We start from the raw sequence: 21270 nt of genomic DNA, 5'->3' as shown, positions 1-21270 counted from the left end.
TATAGCAAGCCAAGCACGAGTGGCAAATGTGATAGTCCAGTCTGTTATGTACACATGGCCAATTTGTGCTCAACAAGATTGGGCTTCCCCTAAGATTGATCCAACAAAGTCCATCTGTTAGATTTCTTAATGAAGCCCATGAAGTAAATTGCAGAACTAGACAAAACTATAACCCAATGGGTCATCCTTGGAGAGAATAGTAGTAGAGTCTGATATGACCACTTCCTGACATTTGGTGTGTTGACTATATATGACATCCTTCTTTCCACAAGGCATAATTAGGCTGGGTTTTTTTAATTCCAGTGTTGGATGGTGTTTTCCATCATCTCAGAAATATATTTCTGAGACCCTGCAATAATCAGAAGTTTGGAAATAAAACTGGTGTGATCATTGTGTAGATTTCATTAGGCGTGATGATGGCTTTTGAATTTTTCTGCATTCTTTTTTTGGGGGGGCGGTATAAATTTTTATTGTTTTTCTACACCTTACAGAGATTCAAATTTTCTGCATTCTTTAGCAGATTTGAAATACCCTGATTCAGAAATTATTGTAGTATTAATACACCAAGAATCAGAACCACTTCTGACTTCCTGCCGCTTTCCCAATTACATTATCTTAATTTATTTATTGGAATTCATCAAATGAGAACAAGAATAAGAGAATAAAAATACAATGACAGGGACAATAGGCACGTTAGTGCACTTAATGCATGACCCTCTAACCACTGACTGCTCACAAGAAAACTGGCAGATAAATTGACAGCTTTGAGGTACACTGTTTTTTTAAAAAAATTCTGGTACAACCAACTATTTGGACCAACTGACAGAAGGATTATAGTAGCATATTATAGATTAGGCGAAAAAATAAGTTTACAAATAGATTAATCAGTGGATTCTTAGTAGAAACTTGATAGCTATAATGTTCTCCCTTACAATGTAATTTTTTAAACTAAAGCTAATGACATTGACTCCCTTCCTACACATTTCCAAAAATTCTCAAACTCATAAAAGACTAGTAAGGTTTATCAAACTCTAATTTGTAAGTGTTGGTTTACATTCAACCTGGCCGTCTTTATCAACTGGAATAGATGTATTATTTATCTAGTTAGAAGTAGAATATATTTCTATTCAAATAGTTAAAGAGTCACGGTTAGCTACACAGGTGGAATTCTGCTTCTTCAGTTTACCAAAATTACAAGTATCCATTGTATCTACAAAGACTATGCTGCAGATAAAAACATGAACCTGCAATTTTGTACCAGAAAGTACCAGAGGAAGTCGGAACACTGAAGATTTACATAGTTCCTGCTCCTCCAGGGGTTTGTCTGAAGAATCCATTCTGACGATTCCCAGATTAATTTTCAGAATCAATTTTCATAAATGAATTGCATAGAAACAAGCCTATTGGTGTATTAAAATCAAATCATAACATTTAATACAATTTTTTTTTATAAAAATAAGAACTGAGGTATATAGAGTTACAGTCAACAATATTAAAGGTTTAATATTGAATACATACTAGAAAAACAGAAGCTTTTTCCTTAATACAAAATTAATTCCATGGAAACCAATGCTTTGAGTCAGAATTAAGGGATTCAAGGCAGTCATATTATGGGATGGGTGTGGGGGAGGGTGTATCAGTAAAACACCAGACAAAAGTTTCTACACAGCAGTGAAAACTAATTGTATTTATTATGCATATTACACAGATTGAAAACTGTAGGGAGCAACTGAAATCCTCATTGCCTCAGGTTATGGAATGCATCAAAGAGCAGGCAAATCTTAATGTAGCCTCTGCATACATATGTTCAGACACAGATTCTGGTGACAATGGGCAAAGTCGGTGGATGGAGCAGGAGCGGGGAAAAGTTTTTATCACTTGACACACTATTACTGAACTACTGGGGAGGAGTTGGGAGGCTACCACCTATTTTGAGTACAGACATCCTTGAGCATTACTAATCATTGCATAAAGCGGATTGTTAGGCTGTAGTGCAGATCTCTGAAAAAGGTATCAAATGGTAAAACTCATATTATACAGTATATATACATATATGTAACAGCTTTATCTTGTTGAAATAAGCTGCAGCTTAGATATCCATTCTCTCTTCTGAGAAATTATTACTGATCAAACTATTTGCATCCTTAACAGAAGACCAACCTAATCTTCAGTTGCTGAGGTTTTTTAGAGACAGAGATTCATTATCAAAACAGACTGGTACAGGGGTAGATATTCTTACAATTGCTCAGCTTGTGTTTTTTTTGTATCCTTAACATTTGTCCAGCTTTATCAATACAAAAATATAACTTCTAAGCAGGAGAATGGAATGTTTAGATTGACATAGTTTATTTACCGACTTATCCACCAAACCAATTCACCTTACTATAATCTGAAGCAATCTGTTGGAGTCATTTTGAACTACCCAACAGGGTTGCTCTTATAAAAAAGGAAACTTAATGTTTGTTAGAACAGCTTCCATTAAAGGTCACGTGTCCTCGAATCAAATATTAGGCTCCCAGTTCTAACCCTAACAAAGTAGATTTCCTGTGCTGATTTTACTGCTCACAAGGTTCAAATTACAATACAACTGGAACATGAAATTGAAGCAGATTATAGCAGGAATAGATCTTGTGTCATTACTACTCAGAGACAAAAGAAAAAAATATATAGCTTTAGGGGAGAAGTGACAAAATAGCCCTCCCAAATAAACCAGAAATTACAAATTATTCAATTCTTTCATCCATGCAGCTAACAGAGAGATTCGGATCAGTATAAAGTAACTTTTTAAAATTTGAAATGTAGCAAGGCTATGTCCAATACCTTGGAAAATGTTAATTTACTCTTTACTTTGTATGAATGTTGAATTTATTTATAAAAGAAGTGCAGCAGAAATGTATTACTTTCAGAGACTACAGCTTCTATTGCCCAATAAATATAATCTCTCAAACTATACAGAAAATCTTTCAGACTGAGAATGTCAAGTAAATCTGAGATTTTAAGACAGACAAAACAGTACTTTTGTTGTTAATTTTTATATGTGTATAGGTAGCCAATTATATCCAAGATACGATTGCTTTTAATATTTATAATATACAATGACAAAGCACTCTTATCTTACAAGACATCATAATTTTAGAACATATCAAATCTAACCAATACCATCTTTACTTCTTAATCTAAAAAGTTTGTATTCTTTTTAAACTACTCCTAAAATAGCAGATGCTGTTTTTATAACATTGGAGGCCTCTGGTAGCAGCACAGAAGTATCCTTAATTTTGTGATTTAAACTTCTTGCATTTAATTTTAAAAAGAGATCTTCAAATGTGCTGAAGAAATACAGTAGTGCTGGAGGTCCCTATATATAGGGTGATTTAAAAATAGCTTAATGTGTTTTAAGTTTAGTCCCTTGAAATAAATAGAACCTAGCTGTTTCAGATGAACTGTTATGTATATATAGAGGAAATATTTATAATTTATACTGAACATTGTATCAATTAACAGGAAAATGCATTGGTAAAGCTGATCTACCCATAGCGTTTCAACAAGTTTCCAGATTTTAAGCATACAAGTCTATTACTTTTCACCAAGGAGGTTTTGATTCAAATAAGTATTATGGTTTTCCAAGAGACAGGATTTGTGCTTGCAGTTGGCACATTTTTAAAAGTGTAAAGTTAACGTATTTGCAAAAATTGTGCAAAACTATCTTATTTACAGACATGGCACAAAAAGTGAATGCAGTCAATGCACATGCACACTTCATCCACTTTAAAAATGTGTTCTATGCTACAGGACCAAAAAGAATACCAGCTTCAACAGACAGTTGTCAATAAACACAAAGTTTACAAGAATTACACCAAAATGAGCAAATATTGCTCAAGTAAAAAAAATCTTTTGTTAAAGCTGAAGTAGGTTTAAGGCCATTCAAGTTCAAGAGTAGATACACAAATTTAGTGAGAGCCCCATCATTTTTAATACATGCTTTTACCTTCTAGCAATTTACTGTCTAAAACCTCTATTTTTCAAAACCAAAACACAAGGGGGGGGGGGAGGAACTTGTATTTGATATAAACTTATTACACTGTAATTAAAGTGAACTAAGGAACGCCAAAACATTTAAAAAATTCAAACTTGCTTTGTCACTTGCTGGAACCAGCCCTATACTAGCAAACGGGCAATATGTACATTTTTCAAGTAGATTACATTGCTCTAAACGAAACATGTCCTTTAAAAAAAAAAATCAGTGCATTGTTCTCAACTCGTCCACGGACTACGCAATTCTTAATTGGACGCTTACAATAGCAGCACACGCTACCACTACCTGCCAAGCAGTCAGTCAATGACTTAGTATAAACAAAAATGTGAGGAAAAAAAAACTTAAGGAAAGATTAAGGGAATAAGAAGTTTCATGCAGTTCTGCCAGCCTAGTCAGCCAGCCAATTTGCTAGCAACAAGAGATGGTTTCCGTTGTGGAAGATCCTGTGGAGTAGGAATGTGGTCACCTGTGACTTCAGTCTTATCAGGAGCCGCAGTAGGAAGCTGCTTGTTCTTCATCTTTGCTTTTGCCATATTGTAATCCCCAGAATCAAAGTACTTTTGCTGCAAGATAAATGCATCAAGTGAAATATAACAAAAAATATAAGGTAGGTCCCCCAAGAATTACACACATCTACGCTACTTTAATCAAATTGATACATATGCAGAATAAAAGGCTCAATCAATATCAACTTTATTTGATTAGTCAATCAACCATATCAAAGCGAGAAAAAGGACCACATAGGTCATCATAAAACTGTGATTGGTTAAAATACAATAAAATTGGCTAAAATAGAGGGAATTTGAATAAATAATAAGTTAAAATGCAGTATAATAAGCTAAAATTGAGTAGTAAAACATGAGAATGTAACTCGTGCAAAGGATTATATTAAACAAATCTAAGATACTGATATAAAATATTCTTAAGTAAGTTCATCTCCTTTGCATGTCACCCCAATATGTTCTATAAAACTAGAATAAAAGGCATAAGTTGATCCTTATCTGGAAAAAACTTTATTTATTTATTAGATTTGTATGCCGCCCCTCTCCGTAGACTTATCAAATGGAAATGAAATGTGTTAAGAGGGAGACCCCTGGTTTTGTTATCATTTGATAGTTAGAATTGTTTACAACATCCTCTTCACATTAATGAATAGCGTATTTAGCATTGCAATCACATGCCAAGAACACATTCATTATGAACAGAATACATGATATATCTCAAAAGGGGATCTAAAGCATTCATTTGTATCCTTGAAGATAAATTAAATGTATTGTTTGAATATTCTATATGCTATTATAATAGGATACAGGTTTTAGTCTCAGAGCAAATCAAGGTAAATTAAAACATTTCCCTTTATTATGTAGATTAGCTTTGTGTCTTACTCCTTTCTGAAGTCTCTTTCTCAAAAAATCCGAGCCCCCAGGTTTTTGGCCCAGGTGAGGATATCTTGCTTTCAACTTCGCTTCTTCAGCTTTCTCAGGACTAATCACCTTATCTTCCATTTCCTAAAAATATAACAAACTGGCATCTTATTACATATACGGTAATCCAATCACATTTCATAATTATTTCTTGGCTAAATACAAGGGCTATATTGCAATTTACAGAAACATAAAGACCAATTGCCTGACACGTACTTTGAATACTAACTTGTCATGTAACGTCCACTGTTTTAAATGTTTTCTCTTTGTTATATGTATTTGTAAATTTTTAAAAAAGGAGAGAAGCAGCCTGGAATTAAGGAGAAACGTCTTAACATTTGAGGACAATTAACCAGTGGAACGGCTTGCTTCCAGAGGTTGTAGGTGCTTCATCACTGGAGGATTTCAAGAAGAGCCTGCACAGCCATGTATCCAAAATGGCATAGAACAAAATAATATCAGAATAATGCTAGACACTCTAGAATATTACGAATCTCATTCGGAAAAATCAGCTGCATTAATATTCATAGATGCCCAAAAAGCGTTCGATAATTTAAACTGGGAATTCTTATTCGAGGTATTGAAAAAAATGAACTTTGGACAAAAATTTACTAGAATAATTCAAACTATATACTCAAAGCAGTCAGCTAAAATCATAATCAATGGAGAGACAACTGATACACTTCAAATAAATAAAGGAGTGCGACAAGGATGTCCTAGCTCAGCTCCAATATGCATGTATGCCGGCCAGCTGATTTTTGGCTTGCACAGAGGCTCTGGGAGGGTGTTTTTGGCCTCCCAAGAGCCTGGGGTGGGGGGACAAGGGAGGGTGTTTTTAGCCTCTCCCAGGTCCAGGGAGTCCTTTGGAGTTCCTGGGGAGTGTGAAACATGAGCCTACTGGGCCCAACAGAAATTGGGAGACAGGTAGTTTCCAGTCTCCAGAAGGCCTACGGAGGACGGGGCAAGTTTTCACCTTTCCCAGGCATTGAATTATATGTGTGGGGCACTCGTGAATGCATGATAGTATGCCTGCACATTCTTTTTCGCACCTGATGAGCCGAGGTGGCGCAGCAGGTAGAGTGCAGCATTGCAGGCCACTAAAGCTGACTGTAGATCTGCAGGTCAGCGGTTCAAATCTCATCACCGGCTCAAGGTTGACTCAGCCTTCCATCCTTCCGAGGTGGGTAGGTAAAATAAGGACCCGGAGTGTTGGGGACAAGAGGCTGGCTGGGTGAAAAAGTGGTATTGCTAACATGTTGTAAGCTGCCCTGTTTCTAAGGAGAAGGGCGGCATAAAAAATTGAATGAATGAATGGGAGGGAGGGGGGGGAGGGAGGAAGGTTTACCGTCCCTGGCATAGAATCTCCTGCTTCAGCAGGAGGTGGGGGGGGACTGGACTAGAAGACCTCCAAGGTCCCTTCCGGCCCTATTCTGATCTCGAACCCAGCTTTGACCCTCAACAAGGCTATTAAACCCAAACCCTGAGCGAAGACGAAGATCTACCTAAAAGCCAAGTTTCGGGGATAGGATTACCTTACCGGCTACCTTGATTCGCAGAAGCCCGCCGGCCACAGCCCGAGTATCTGATCATCACTTCCCTAATTTTTCTTGGGGGGTGGAGAGGAGGGGGCTGCGCATTAGAGCCCGATGATGTCAGAATCCCGGCTCGCCTCCTGCAATCAGACACCCCCGGCGCCCGCAGTCACGGTGTGTGTGTGTCATGCCCACGGGTGGAGCGAGGGGTGTCGTGAGAAACCCCTCCCGCTGTGGGCCGGTGTGTATGGAGAAGGGTTCAAAATCGGTTATTCTACCAGAAACGGGGCGGGGGGGAACTAAACCCGCAGAGGCTCCCCGGCCGCGTGGGCGTGTGTCCCCCCTCCGACTTTCTCGCGGGGACGTGAGAGGAAATGTCGCCTCACGGAGAGCCTGCAGGCCCCACTGTGCGAGGGGGGGGGGGGAGAGAGGCAGGAATGGGAGGGGTTTTTTTTAAATTTTCCACACACGAGATTTCGGCGGGAGCCCCCCTCACGTCCACGCGCGGCGGAGAGCGGGGAGACGGCCGTTCCTCCCGCGCCCACCGGAAGTTTTCTCCTCCGGGCTTGTTGCCGCTGCCTCGGCCCGCTGCTCTTCCAACCGTCCTCCTAGCTGCCCCTCACCTTCTGCTCCTCCGCCGAAGCGGGCTCCAGGTTCTCCGCAGACATGGCGTCCAGACAAACCGGGATGCCAGGAACCAATCACCCCTCCCCGGGCGAGAAAGGCCTGGAAAAGCGAAGCGGCCAACCACCGCCGGCGGTCGCTAGTACAGTATCCCTCCCCTCACAAACAGAGAGCCGCTCACAAGATGGCCGACGGCGAAGACGGCGAGCCGACCGGGCCAAACTTCCTCTCTCGGCTCGGGACGAAGAGCAAAAAAGGAGCGAGCCACGCGCCGAGCAAAGAGGGGCGTCGGAGGGCGACTGGCTCCTGAGCGAGCGGGGCGGTTAAGGCTGCGTGCGTCATCCGCTCACGTCACTGGGAGGCAATACTGAGGCATTCTGGGAGTTGAAGTCCTGGAGGATATAACGTCACTTCTCGTTTGTCCCACTAGAGATGGAGAGAAGAACGTTTTGAAGGCTGCAGTGGAGCCGTCGAGAAGTTTATCGGGAGTAGAGAGAGAGATACGGGGATGAGCCATGTGTTTCTGCAATTTCAGAAAGACCTCGATGGTGTAACAATGGGATCTATGTCTGTACGCTTGGAAATGTTTGAAACTCAGGATTACATTTATTATATAAAATAAATTAATTATACAGACTCTGACGACCTTAGCACAAGGCTGACGAAAGCTTAGTTTAATTTTAGTAGTTTTTAATAAATTTTAAACGTTCCGGAGATCGCAATGGCTGTTGCCTCTTCATTTATAAATATACACAGCAAGAAAATAAATAGAATAACAAATCCTAGATCTGAATGAATGAAATATTCTCATTGGATACTTTGTTCTGTACAAAGTTGAAGGTGCACAACAGCAGGTGAAATTGATTGTCAATCAGTGTTGCTTCCTAAGTGGACAGTTTGATTTCACAGAAGTTTGATTGACTTGGAGTTATATTGTTTAAGTGTTCCCTTTATTTTTTGGAGCTCTGTGTGTGTGTGTGTGTGTGTGTGTACCACCAATAGGTACTTGACAAAATAAATAAATTTAAATCATGGGAAATCTAGAGGATAAATTGGATTGCCAGCTGGCCTTGCTTCTAAATTACGGTAACCTAATATTAAATAATATTGAAGAAGTGACCATAAATTTTAAGGTAATTCTTGCTCTGCTTTACTTATCTGTTAGCTTTTTTTTTTACAGGACTGAATGAATTTAACTGACAGCAAATTACTAAACTATCTTTCTAATTTCAGTACCCAAAGGGACTTAAGACCTGACCTGAAGCATGTATTTTTATAACTTTCCTTTCTGTTCTTCAGTGCCTAAAGTGGCTTAAGGCACTTATTTGAAGGCACCAAATCTTTGTCCTTCAGGCTTCTTAGATGCCTTTGGGGAAACAAATGTTAAGTTTAGATTTGTCTAATGCATGTCAAGAAATTTCAGTTATTTAATTACTCTTAAAGCAGTGTTTCCCAACCTTGGCAACTTGAAGGTACCTGGACTTCAACTCCCAGAATTCCCCAGCCAGCATTCGCTGGCTGGGGAATTCTGGGAGTTGAAGTCCAAATATCTTCAAGTTGCCAAGGTTGGGAAACACTGCTCTAAAGCGCCATCTTAGTAAGAAGGTTGGATTTGTATAGCAAATAAGCCTAATTTCTTTCATTGCATCCTTTTTGGAAACACAGCTCTAAAGAGTATTCTTCCATCATAGCAGCTGTACTAACACGTTGTATGCGCAATTCTTTTGCAGTTATTTTATACTGCAATAAAATAATTAATTTTCTGAAACCAACTGTGGAACACAAAATGGGGCAGGGATGTGAGTGTGACCATCCATCCACTGAGCACAAAGATTATCTCAAAATAAAACCAGAATCCAAATATAGCTGTTTTCACATATAATTTACAATATAAATATGTTTTCACAGTACATCTTAAAAAATAAAAAAGCCCTGTAGTCGGAGAAGGTCAGGCATGGGAGAGAAGTGTAATGTCAAATGTCGGTTATCTATTAGGATAAATTGAAATGCTTGAGGAGAAAACTTTAAATAGGAAAGGAAGTGCTCATTATGAGTTGACTTAACCATGCGTAATCAAAATGCTTTTCTTCTGGTGTGATTTTGTGTTTATCATGGAACCTAAGCATGGAAAGAAATGAGCAATGGGAAACACACACACACACACACAGGATCTTCTTCGCGCCCCCACATCCTTTGCATAGTATGATAATGTAATGGAAGTTCAAAACCCCATCTTTATTTCTAAGCGATTGAAGAGTAACTAAAAAACACGTCAAGCGTTAAAGTAAAGGTTCTGTATATATTTCAAGATTTCAATATTAATGTCAAAAAATACGTAGTATGGTTTTACATCGGATTTGTGCTACATTAGAACAGTAAAGACAAACATCACTTAAGTGAAAGGAACATTAAATATTAAATAGCCCAGAAATAAAAATAAAATAAAGTGTAAACACTAAACTAATTTGGGACTCTGCTATTGCAACACATCCAATGAAGTGGTTTAAAACGAGTATAAAAAGGTTACGACTAAGTGTGTTCCAGTCTATTCAGAATACACAAAGCTCATTCTAAAAACTTCTCCGAACTGGTCCAAGAGGTTTTGACTCCCGCCTGACCATCCTTCTCACTACCTCCGTGATTCAGGTTTTGCACAGGATATTTTATTGTTTTGTCTTGAATAATAATCTGGTCATTGAGGAAATAGTTTCACGGTTGTGTTTTGCTAACACCGGGGTGAAAACTGAGGATTCATTGGAGATTCAGTGTAGGATTTCAGTTCATATGCAGCGCCACTGTCCACTTCCATAGATTTTCGGGAAAACAGAAGCCTTACGTCTCTGTAGAGGTAGATCTTTCCAGACTTGGAACTCTGGAACCTGGGAGAGGAAGAGGTCACTGATAAATAATCACATTACATCAATCAATCTCTCACAAGACTGAAGTCTTACACGAACCCAAGTAAAAAAATTAGCAGTATTTCTGCCTAATGAGTCTTCATACTCCCAAGATTCAATCACTTTTAAAATTATTTTTATTTTTTATTTCGTATTATAGTTCCGCCAATATCATCAGGTTTCATGAGTTCCTTGGCATCCCAACCACAGTTCCCATTCGCAATTATGACAGTGTGAACCTCTAATAAAAGTGACTCATTGTTTCTCAGTTCATTTATTTGGTGCTTGCTTTCCAACATTCAACATTCCCGGCCCTCTGGAATCAACTCCCCCCAGAGATTAGAACGGCCCCCACCCTCCTTGTCTTTCGCAAATTACTCAAGACCCACCTTTGTCACCAGGCATGGGGGAGTTAGGATATTCCTTCCCCTAGGCCATTACAAGTTATGTATGGTATGTTTGTTTGTGTGTATGTTTGGTTTTTATAATAAGGGTTTTTAGTTGTTTTATTAAATTGGATTGTTACATGTTGTTTTTTATCATTGTTGTTAGCCGCCCCGAGTCTGCGGAGAGGGGCGGCATACAAATCCAATAAATGAATGAATGAATGAATGAATGAATGAATGAATAAATAAATAAATAAATAAAATAAAATATTTGAAATAACAACAAATTTAACAAGCGATTGCAAATGTGGAAATTATATTCAGGAAAATCACCCTAGCATAACCAGTAATGTTTATATCTCAAAATAGCATCCCTTATTTTTTTCTACTGCATTGCTCTCCTGCATCGTGAACTGTCTATAACAATTTTTGAAGAACTTTTTCAGTCCAGATGCAAGCATACCATAAATTAATGTCTGGGCATTTAGTTATTTTACAGAAGCTGGTTTATTCAAGAGATCCAATGAGTCCGCATGAAGAACTGCATTACTGACCTCTTGGGTGTAGCAAGACAACTTTTATAAATAGTAAATGCCAGCTTTAGTCAGTTTCAAATGTTTTTGCTGATCACTATTTGCTAAGGCAGGCTCACCATTGTGACACATCCTAAATTAGCGCCTCCTATGAGATTCAGCCATTAAATAGTTGACTGTCCCAAGACTTCGTTTGCTATTGGAGTCTACGATTTTAGCTGCTGAACCTGAGTTGCTTAGCTTTAACTTTCAAATTAATTCAAATTGTTCAAATAAGGAGGAAAAGAAAATCTCTCAAATCAAATTGAGTCAATTCATTTTAATTGATAGATGAACACAACAGCATTCCCAATTATTGCCTTGTCTCAAAAGAGGCCCCATTGCTACTTAAAATTAGGGTGTTCATAAATTACTTGGAAAAGGGCTGGTTAATGTGTGCCCAACAACACACGCAGTCCCTAAGTTCCCTTAAATGGCCCTTTTATTTGATTTGATTTATCTGTAAAATTTATTGGCTGCCCATCTTAACACAAGATCAATCCGGGTGGCTTACAATCTTAATTTTAAACTTATAATAACAGAGAATAAGAGAATGACAGTTGGAAGGGACCTACTAGTCCAGGGGTGTCAAACTCACAGCATCATGTGATGTATCGCAACTTTTCCCCTTTCACTAAACCGGACATGGGTGTGGCCAGCACATGACACATCTGACCTACGGGCTGAGAGTTTGACACCCCTGTTCTAGTCCAGCCTCCTGCTAAGGCAAGGAAACCTTATGCCAGTAATGGTGAACCTTTTTTCCCTCTGGTGCCAAAAGAGCGTGCCCGCATGGTGTCTCAAATGCGCAAGTGCCCACACCCATAAATCAATGCCTGGGGAGAGTGAAAACAGCTTCCCTGTTCCCCAGAGGCCCTCTGGAGGCTGGACATGATCTGTTTCCCAACTTCTGGTGGGCCCAGTAGGCTATTGTTTTGCCCTCCCCAGGCTCCAAAGGCTTCCCTGGAGCTGGGAGAGGGTGTAAATGCACTCCACCATCCCCCCCCACCCGCCCGGAGGCTCTCTGGAAGCCAAAACAACCTCCCAAGGCATCTGTGTGAGCCAAAAATCAGCTGGCCGACACATTCATGCATGTTGGAGCTAAGTTAGAGCAACACGAATCCCAGCGACCAGTTAGGTCACACAGAGTGGATCTTCTCCGGGTCCCGTCAACTAAACAATGTCGCTTGGCAGGACCCAGGGGAAGAGCCTTCTCTGTGGCAGCCCCGGCCCTCTGGAACCAACTCCCCCCAGAGATTAGAATTGCCCCCAGCCTCCTTGCCTTTCATAAGCTACTTAAAACCCACCTCTGCCGTCAGGCATGGGGGAATTGAGATCCTCTTTCCCCCTAGGCCTTTACAATTCTATGCATGGTATGTTTGTATGTATGTTTGGTTTTTATATTAATGGGTTTTTAATCATTTTAGTATTGGATTACTATTGTACACTGTTTTATTGTTGCTGTTAGCCGCCCCGAGTCTCCGGAGAGGGGCGGCATACAAATCCAATCAATCAATCAATCAATCAATCAATAAACAAACAAACAGCTCACGTGCCATCACTGCCCTATACCATTTCATTAATCTTTCATCCTGACAGCTGACAAGTGACAGCACATTTCCTAGTATTTAGGGGAAACCATCATGCAGCTATATCACCATTAAAAAGCAAAAACACAACCCCCTGTCAGCCATCTTTGGCACAGCCCCCTCCTGTCATGTCAACCACAGCCCCTTGGACCCCTCCCAAGGTCATGCCAGACAGCATCTCAGACCTTTGTTTCCTCAGCCCCATACTCACCTCAGATGAATGAGGTAGCGTAATAGTCTCTCTTCAGTATGTCGAGTATTTTGTTGAATAATGCTTTTCCTAGTTTCTCGCTTCACAGGGACAGAAAATGTTCTTTGCCGCAGGAATGTCTGGTGATTGGCAGGCATCTCTCGTAAGTCATAGATCACCACAAACATCTTCACCACAGTCTTGTTAGGATTAAATAAGGTCTAGAGGAGGTAAAAGAATGGTTGTGTAGTTGAGAATGGTGCAAATTCACTGACATCTCTTAAGAAAATGAAAAGAATGAAATTTATTTAGAAAGATGGATTCATGGCATCTCCTCTGGAAAATTAGTTCACCCAGATACGTTTGTCAAGGATTATAAAGTACAACACTTAATGATAGTCATAGGGTATAAATAAGCAATCAAATCATACTGGGAAGCAATCAATATAAATCCTAAAGATACAAGCAACAAAATTGCAGTCATGCAGTCATAAGTGGGAGGAGATAGGTGATAGGAATGAGAAGATTAATACTAATAGTAATGCAGACTTCGTAAATAGTTTGACAGTGTTGTGGGAATTAGCTGTTTAGCAGAGCGATGGCATGGGGGTGGGGGGGAATTGTCCCTTTGTCTAGTTGTTCTGGTATGCTATAGTGTCATTTTGAGGGTAGGAGTTGAAACAATTTACGTCCATGATGTGAGGGATCAGTAAATACTTTCACAGCCCTCTTTTTCTAACACCAGATGCGCAGTTTTCTCACTGGTGTTTCTAAAGCTACAAAAAATAATTATATTATTCCCCCTTCCACTGCTGTGTTTTGACAAATACAATTAGCAGTCGTTATTTAAAGCCACTGGTCCACATTTTATTTTACTTTGATCAAATACTGTTCCAATTAGAAATCAATTAAACAACCTCTGAAATTAAAGAGGGGGGGGGACACCTCATTTCAATGCCCAAGGTTGATTTTATACCTTTCAGAAATGTCCTGTTTTGTTTTAGGATGATATTGCAAAGAATGGTTAATTTTTTTATTAGAGAGGTAGGAATAATGTAGTTTAGTGATGGCAAACCTAGTGATGTGCTGGTATGCACACATGTGCCCACACCCATTCCCTCCCTCCCATGCATGCACATCCCCTGCGCTGCCCCCTAGTCATGCACACAAACCCTCTCGCCCCCACACATGCACACAGGCCTCACTTAAACCTTGGACAGTGAAAATATGGCCAAACAGGCAATCCGGAAGTTCAGAAAAATGAACTTTTGGCCTCCGGAGGGCAAAATGGTCTTCCCCAAGGCCGAAAAATCAGCTGGCATTGGGCAACACTTGGCGTGCTCTCCGATATGGCTCTGCGTGCCATGGGTTCACCATCATTGATGTAGTATATTGCAGCAAAACAAAACAAAAAAATCCTATAAATACCCCCAAAACTATTAAACCTATTATGACAGCAATTAGAGAAATATCTTTCAGCTGTGGCGAGGGGGGCGTTTGCCCAGGTTCGCCTGGTGCACCAGTTGCGGCGCTATTTGGATCGGGAGTCACTGCTCACAGTCACTCATGCCCTTATCATCTCGAGGCTCGACTACTGTAATGCTCTCTACATGGGGCTACCTTTGAAAAGTGTTCGGAAACTTCAGATCGTGCAGAATGCAGCTGCGAGAGCAATCATGGGCTTCCCTAAATATGCCCATGTCATACCAACACTCCGCAGTCTGCATTGGTTGCTGATCAGTTTCCGGTCACAATTCAAAGTGTTGATTATGACCTTTAAAGCCCTTCATGGCACCGGGCCAGGTTATCTCCGGGACCGCCTTCTGCCGCACGAATCCCAGCGACCAATTAGGTCCCACAGAGTGGGCCTTCTCCGGGTCCCATTAACTAAACAATGTGGTTTGGCGGGACCCAGGGGAAGAGCCTTCTCTGTGGCGGCCCTGGCCCTCTGGAACCAACTCCCCCCAGAGATTAGAATTGCCCCCAGCCTTCTTGCCTTTCGTAAGCTTCTTAAAACCCACCTCTGTCGTCAGGCATGGGGGAACTGAGGTACTCTTCCCCCTAGGCCTCTACAATTTATGTATGGTATGTTTGTATGTATGATTGGTTTTAAAATAAGGGTTTTTAGTTGTTTTAGTATTGGATTGTCGCATGTGGTTTTTACCACTGTTGTTAGCCGCCCCGAGTCTATGGAGAGGGGGCGGCATACAAATCAAATCAAATCAAATCAAATCAATAAAGAAACAAACAAACAAACAAACAAACAAACTTTCATGAACTAAAGATAATCTATGGGGCTTTAGCCTGAATAAAACTGACTGACTCATTTCTGTATGGTTGGGGGAATAAACAAGGTTCAAAAGGAAATTAAATGCTAAAGACGCAGAAACCGAATAATTGCATATTACTGCCTTTCACAATGAGGTTGTAAAAGACCCTCTTGCATTAGTGAGCTGATTAACTCATGTAAGTATGATAAAAATCTTTGCCTTGACTTAATCATTGCTTAGCAGAATTGATTCTATGAGGAATCACTCTCTACCAGATCTCTGTATTTTTTGCAAATGGATTAATTTCTCGATAGGAAACTAATCCTCTCCTTTGAACTTATCTTTAGCTGATTTGCAGTAAGAACCAAGAACATTTAGAGTCTATCACCAAGCAGAATTCTAGCTTTCACAGAAATGAGCCCTGTGCTCGGTGGGAAAAAATAGTGCAGAGAAAATTTTTCTTACTCTTAATCTGAAGCAGTGTGACCTCTGCAATTAACCATGTATCTTCACAAACACTATCGCCCTATTCTCAATTAGTCTAAATTGACTCCAGTAGGATCAGAAGTATACTTCTTCACCTAAAACAATGAAACACAGCATCACATTATTTTCACTCTCCTTGTCCTTGTCCTTTTCTTCATAAGTTTAGCTGTACAATACAATGAAGTTTTTCCAAAGCATTTAAATAACCTTCTTAGTAAACTAAAGTACAGGCATGAAAATTGAACTTATAGCTGACTCAAAAGAGATTTCATCAACGGTGCCTCTTCAAATTCGACAGCATCATGTGACATACCACAATACCACTTGTCCCGGGCCTTCTGTTTTTGAATATTTTTGTTTGTAAGAAATGTTGTGTTCGTTTAAATAATTGAAGAAATTCACTGATTGGTCAAGACGCGGCTAAATGTAAGTTGCCGCCAAAGTTAAACGGTTGTCAATTAGAAAGCCCGCGCTTAAGAAAAGGTATAAATAGGGCAACGGGTTAGCCGTTGCCCTTGTTGGGAGTTGCCTTGCAGGAGAACGCTTGCTCGTTGTGTTTCATTGAATAAACGTGTTATGGTTCAACAGAAGTCTCCGGTGCAGTGATTTAACAAGAAATGTAGTGAAAAATTAACACATTAAAACTGTTATATTAATGGGAGAATATCCAGAAGACAATTAAGATCAGGGCACTAGAATCTAAGTCCCAGAAAGATACTGAAAAATCTAGTTAGTTTAGCTTTAAGCAAACTTGATTGAAGAGGGATAGGACCTTCAATTATCTAAAAGCACAACAAAATGGATGAGACTTGTTTTCTGTTTCTGCAATTCAGTCACTAGAAGGCAAATTTCAACTGAATATTAATGGTATGAATAATTCAATGCTGGAACCACTTACACAAAGAGGTGCTACCCTCCCTTCAGTAGATGTGTTCAAACAAAAACTAGCCAGCCCTCCACCTGTGGTGCTTCAATTTGGATTCCTGCAGTGAGCAAGGAGTTAGACCCATGAATTCAATGTAATTATCTGCCACACAATACATACCACTTGTATTGTTCCTGAAGGAGGTACCCGATAACCCCTTTTACCAAGGGACTCTAAAGCGATTACACCCTGAGAGGGAAAGGAGAAGGAAACAAGAAGCATAAGATTACAACAAGGCATAAGAATTAACACATCAAAGTAATTAATTCACAAACTTATATCCAAAACTGTCAATAAGCATTTCTGTCTAGTCTCGACATTCAAGGAGGCAATTAGAAACATTACAGTGCAACTTTTCTCAAGATCATGTGGCAGCAACATGAAAGATGTTTAGAAAAGGATCCTCTGCCTAAGCAGGGGGTTGGACTAGAAGACCTCCCAATGCTTATTCTCTTAAGATATTAGAAGTTACACAGCATCTATTTTCTACATACAGAAAGTTGAAATATTTACCATATAGGGGGAGGGTGCGTTGTCCTCAGAAACACTGTAAAAAGAAACTTCAACGGGAAGAGTCATGTGAGTTGGACAGAAAAGTCCACTTGCTCCCACTTCAGCGGTGAAGCCGCCTACAATACCCAGCGGATCTAAACGATAGTTCAGTACAGATTCCTAAAGGGACAAAGGCAACGTTGAAAAATGCTTATAGATATTTATGGTTTTATTGGTTAATGTATGCCCTCCCTTTCCCTCTACCTGGAAGATTACTACCCACTGAGGCAGAACCACTAAATGCATGCCCAGCTGTTAGCACCCCAGTCTGAAAATTGAAAATATGATTCTAACAATCAAGGCTTGATTTGTCCTTCAAAATGGAGAGAGAGAAGGAACAAAAAGTAGCTCTTGAAAGAATTTGGAAATAACAGAAAACTTTGATTCCCAAAACTTCCCCTGCCAGCATGCTTAAAGATGCCAAGGTTGAAAAACCTTGGTCTAGATCGGAGATCAGCAACTCGTGGCTCTGGAGCCGCATGTGGCTCTTTCATCCTTCTACTGCGGCTTCCTGTCGCTGGTCAGCACCACAATTTTGAGAGGGGCTTCCACTTAGGGCGGGAGGGAGGCAGGGTGAGCCAGGAGGAGACTGTATGGCAAGGGGTGGGTTTTCCGGTCAGCTCCACAATTGATATGGCTTCTGATTAGGACAGGTAGAGAAAAAAGATGCCGTGCTAGGAGGAGACTCGATGGTGGGGGGACTAGACTTCCGGTCAGCTCCAGAATTGAATGGGGGGCTTCCTGTTAGGACCTTTTTGGCTCTTTGAGTGTTTAAGGTTGCTGAGTCTAGATGGCTGAAAAGAAGTTCCTAGCACTGACAATTGTTGTTTGGCGGGACCCAGGGGAAGAGCCTTCTCTGTGGCGGCCCCGGCCCTCTGGAACCAACTCCCCCCAGAGATTAAAATTGCCCCCACCCTCCTTGCCTTTCGTAAGCTCCTTAAAACCCACCTCTGCCGCCAGGCATGGGGGAACTGAGATATTATTTCCCCCTAGGCCTTTACAATTTTATGCATGGTATGTTTGTATGTATGTTTGGTTTTATAATAAGGGTTTTTTAGTTGTTTTAATATTGGATTGTTACATGCTGTTTTTATTACTGTTGTTAGCCGCCCTGAGTCTACGGAGAGGGGCAGCACACAAATCCAATAAGTAAGTAAGTAAGTAAGTAAGTAAGTAAGTAAGTAAGTAAGTAAGTAAAAATTAATTAATTAATTCTTCTGACTCAGGGCTGCCCAATCCAACTGGCAATGGCTTCCAAAAGTCTCAAGAAGCAGCTATTGGTAAGACTGGATTCTTTTAACTGAAGATCTGCTGCCTGAACTTGGCACCTTCTCCATGCAAGCAAACCAATGTATCAACGAGGTTCATTTTGGCTTATCTTCTATATAATACAGGAAAAAACAGCCACTTTGTCAGTTACAAAAAGAAAAGTTTTGTAACCTGTAACTTACCTCAAAGTTTCCAAGAAGGCTAAGACTTGTAACAAATGGTGCACTGGAACTTAGGAGTGCTTTCTCGTGGATGTCAGAATTGTTCTCTTTGCTTATATATCGTTGTGGACTAGGGAAAAAAAATACAGAGGTCTAAGGTTCTTCCTCCAGTCACATGCATTCCAGTACTTCCTTTTGAAATGCTTAGGCTTTGAAGTAAAAGGAATGTACACAATTTCAGTACTGTAATACTGATAAGGTTCTCCTCTAAAGAAACTAACTCACTGCATAGATAGTATTTAGGAGAAAATAAATGCTACCATGGGTGACACAAGGCTTAGGAATTTCTAGGTGTGAGATTTTATATTGCATTTCAGGAACTTTAGCTCCTTAGGCCAGGCACAACTAGGTCTGCTTTGTCTCTCTGGTTAGATAACAACAATTACTTCAGGTCAAACTATGGAGTTTGGGCACTGCAACATCCATCAATAATGAATGAAAAAGTTATGGAAGCAATTTCTTCTGCTATCACATTGCGATGTAATATGGTGGAGGAATCCACCATGACTGAACATCTGCGAACCCTTTAGAACAGCGTGTTCAATAAAATATTATCCCCTATAATATATTGGGTGTTTTACAATTTTTTCATGAAAACCAGATTATATTGTACTTTCAAATAATGCATAGTTACACATAGTTCTAAAATAGTGTTTTTTGGACTTGGCAATTTTAAGATGAGTAGACTACAACTGCCAGAATTCGCCAGCCAGCATGGAACCTCTGGGAATTGAAGTCCATGTATCTTAAAAGAGCCAAGTTTTGAAAACACTATTTTATAACTATGTGTAACCATGCATTATTATAGACTACAACATGATCTGGTTTCCATAAACAAACACCTAGTATAAAGTTGCAGGTCATATTTTATTGAACATACTGTCAATATTCACCGTCTTTACTCCTCTTTTTGAATTGCTCCAATTCATTCACCCTTTTTCCAAAATATTAATTTGCTTCAACGTATATTTTAGAATACGCAAATGTTTTTTTTAAAAAATTCAAAAAATACCTTTTGGAGGACAAACATTTCAGACGCAATAAGGATGCATCGAGATCAAAGCATCCTGTCTGTGTTTTTCTTTCAGGAACCTGCAAAGACAGAAACACAGTTATGTTTTTGTATTCCAAGACAAAGTCCAAAATTTTAGTGCATGCAATATTTATGATAATAATTAAAATTAAACAGTGAGATTAACACCAATTGTCTGGATGAGGCAATGTTTCCAGATACTGGATCTAGAGCTTTCAAAAGATAGAAACATAGAAGACTGACGGCAGAAAAAGACCTCATGGTCCATCTAGTCTGCCCTTATACTATTTCCTGTATTTTATCTGACAATGGATATACGGTATGTTTATCCCAGGCATGTTTAAATTCAGTTACTGTGGATTTACCAACCACGTCTGCTGGAAGTTTGTTCCAAGGATCTACTACTCTTTCAGTAAAATAATATTTTCTCACGTTGCTTTTGATCTTTCCCCCAACTAACTTCAGATTGTGTCCCCTTGTTCTTGTGTTCACTTTCCTATTAAAAACACTTCCCTCTTGAACCTTATTTAACCCTTTAATATATTTAAATGTTTCTATCATGTCCCCCCTTTTCTTTCTGTCCTCCAGACTACACAGATTGAGTTCACGAAGTCTTTCCTGATACGTTTTATGCTTAAGACCTTCCACCATTCTTGTAGCCCATCTTTGGACCCGTTCAATTTTGTCAATCTCTTTTTGTAGGTGAGGTCTCCAGAACTGAACACAGTATTCCAAATGTGGTCTCACCAGCGCTCTATATAAGGGGATCACAATCTCTCTCTTCCTGCTCTAGCTATGCAGCCAAGCATCCTTCTTGCTTTTCCTACCGCCCGACCACACTGCTCACCCATTTTGAGATTGTCAGAAATCACTACTCCTAAATCCTTCTCTTCTGAAGTTTTTGCTAACACAAAAATAACTTAAAAGGCTAAATACAGTGGATTGCTTCCACCATTTGTGGTAATTGAAAAAACTGGAAAATGAAGGAAAGACAGAGCAGGGCTGTAAAATTGTAACTTACTGGACTTGAAAGGAGAGGTAATCCAGTTCGGGGATGGAAGGCCTTGGTAGAAGTCCCATCCAAGTGGGGAAAATTACTTTTGCGCCACACATGTTTGAGTGGTATTGTTTTCTGCCCAAAGAAGAGGATAATATCCTGTTATAAACAGTGCCACTACAACTCCATTTTACTAAGTATTTAACAAATTAAGATGCAATTTATTCCTACTTATTATTCCTCCAGTGATGGAACTACAGATCAAGAAAA

At 39.8% G+C, this 21270-nt stretch overlaps 2 protein-coding genes across 3 annotated transcripts in view; both read right to left on the bottom strand.

Moving 5' to 3' along the window:
* Positions 1 to 1672: 1672 nt before the first annotated feature.
* On the bottom strand, positions 1673 to 7976 carry ARPP19 (cAMP regulated phosphoprotein 19). The gene is made up of 3 exons (XM_070763462.1): positions 7613 to 7976; positions 5419 to 5541; positions 1673 to 4596 (listed from the first exon to the last, which is right to left on the bottom strand). Exons 1-3 carry the CDS (start codon positions 7655 to 7657, stop codon positions 4426 to 4428), a joined length of 339 nt encoding a protein of 112 aa, XP_070619563.1. The 5' UTR covers positions 7658 to 7976; the 3' UTR covers positions 1673 to 4425.
* A 1916-nt stretch (positions 7977 to 9892) lies between these two features.
* Positions 9893 to 21270, bottom strand: part of ATOSA (atos homolog A) — a 35029-nt gene continuing 23651 nt past the window's right edge. For both annotated transcript variants that reach the window (XM_070762653.1, XM_070762651.1), the window contains exons 6-12: positions 21025 to 21135; positions 19983 to 20062; positions 18932 to 19040; positions 17442 to 17600; positions 17049 to 17117; positions 13269 to 13468; positions 9893 to 10492 (exon numbers count right to left, since the gene is read on the bottom strand). In XM_070762653.1, the coding sequence (XP_070618754.1) occupies positions 10339 to 10492; positions 13269 to 13468; positions 17049 to 17117; positions 17442 to 17600; positions 18932 to 19040; positions 19983 to 20062; positions 21025 to 21135 (882 nt within the window). In that variant the 3' untranslated portion in view covers positions 9893 to 10338. The remainder of the gene's footprint in view (positions 10493 to 13268; positions 13469 to 17048; positions 17118 to 17441; positions 17601 to 18931; positions 19041 to 19982; positions 20063 to 21024; positions 21136 to 21270) is intronic.

The sequence above is a fragment of the Erythrolamprus reginae genome, chromosome 10 (genome assembly GCF_031021105.1).
Source record: "Erythrolamprus reginae isolate rEryReg1 chromosome 10, rEryReg1.hap1, whole genome shotgun sequence".
Taxonomy (NCBI): Eukaryota; Metazoa; Chordata; class Lepidosauria; order Squamata; family Dipsadidae; genus Erythrolamprus; species Erythrolamprus reginae.
This window is presented reverse-complemented; position numbering and strand designations above follow the sequence as displayed.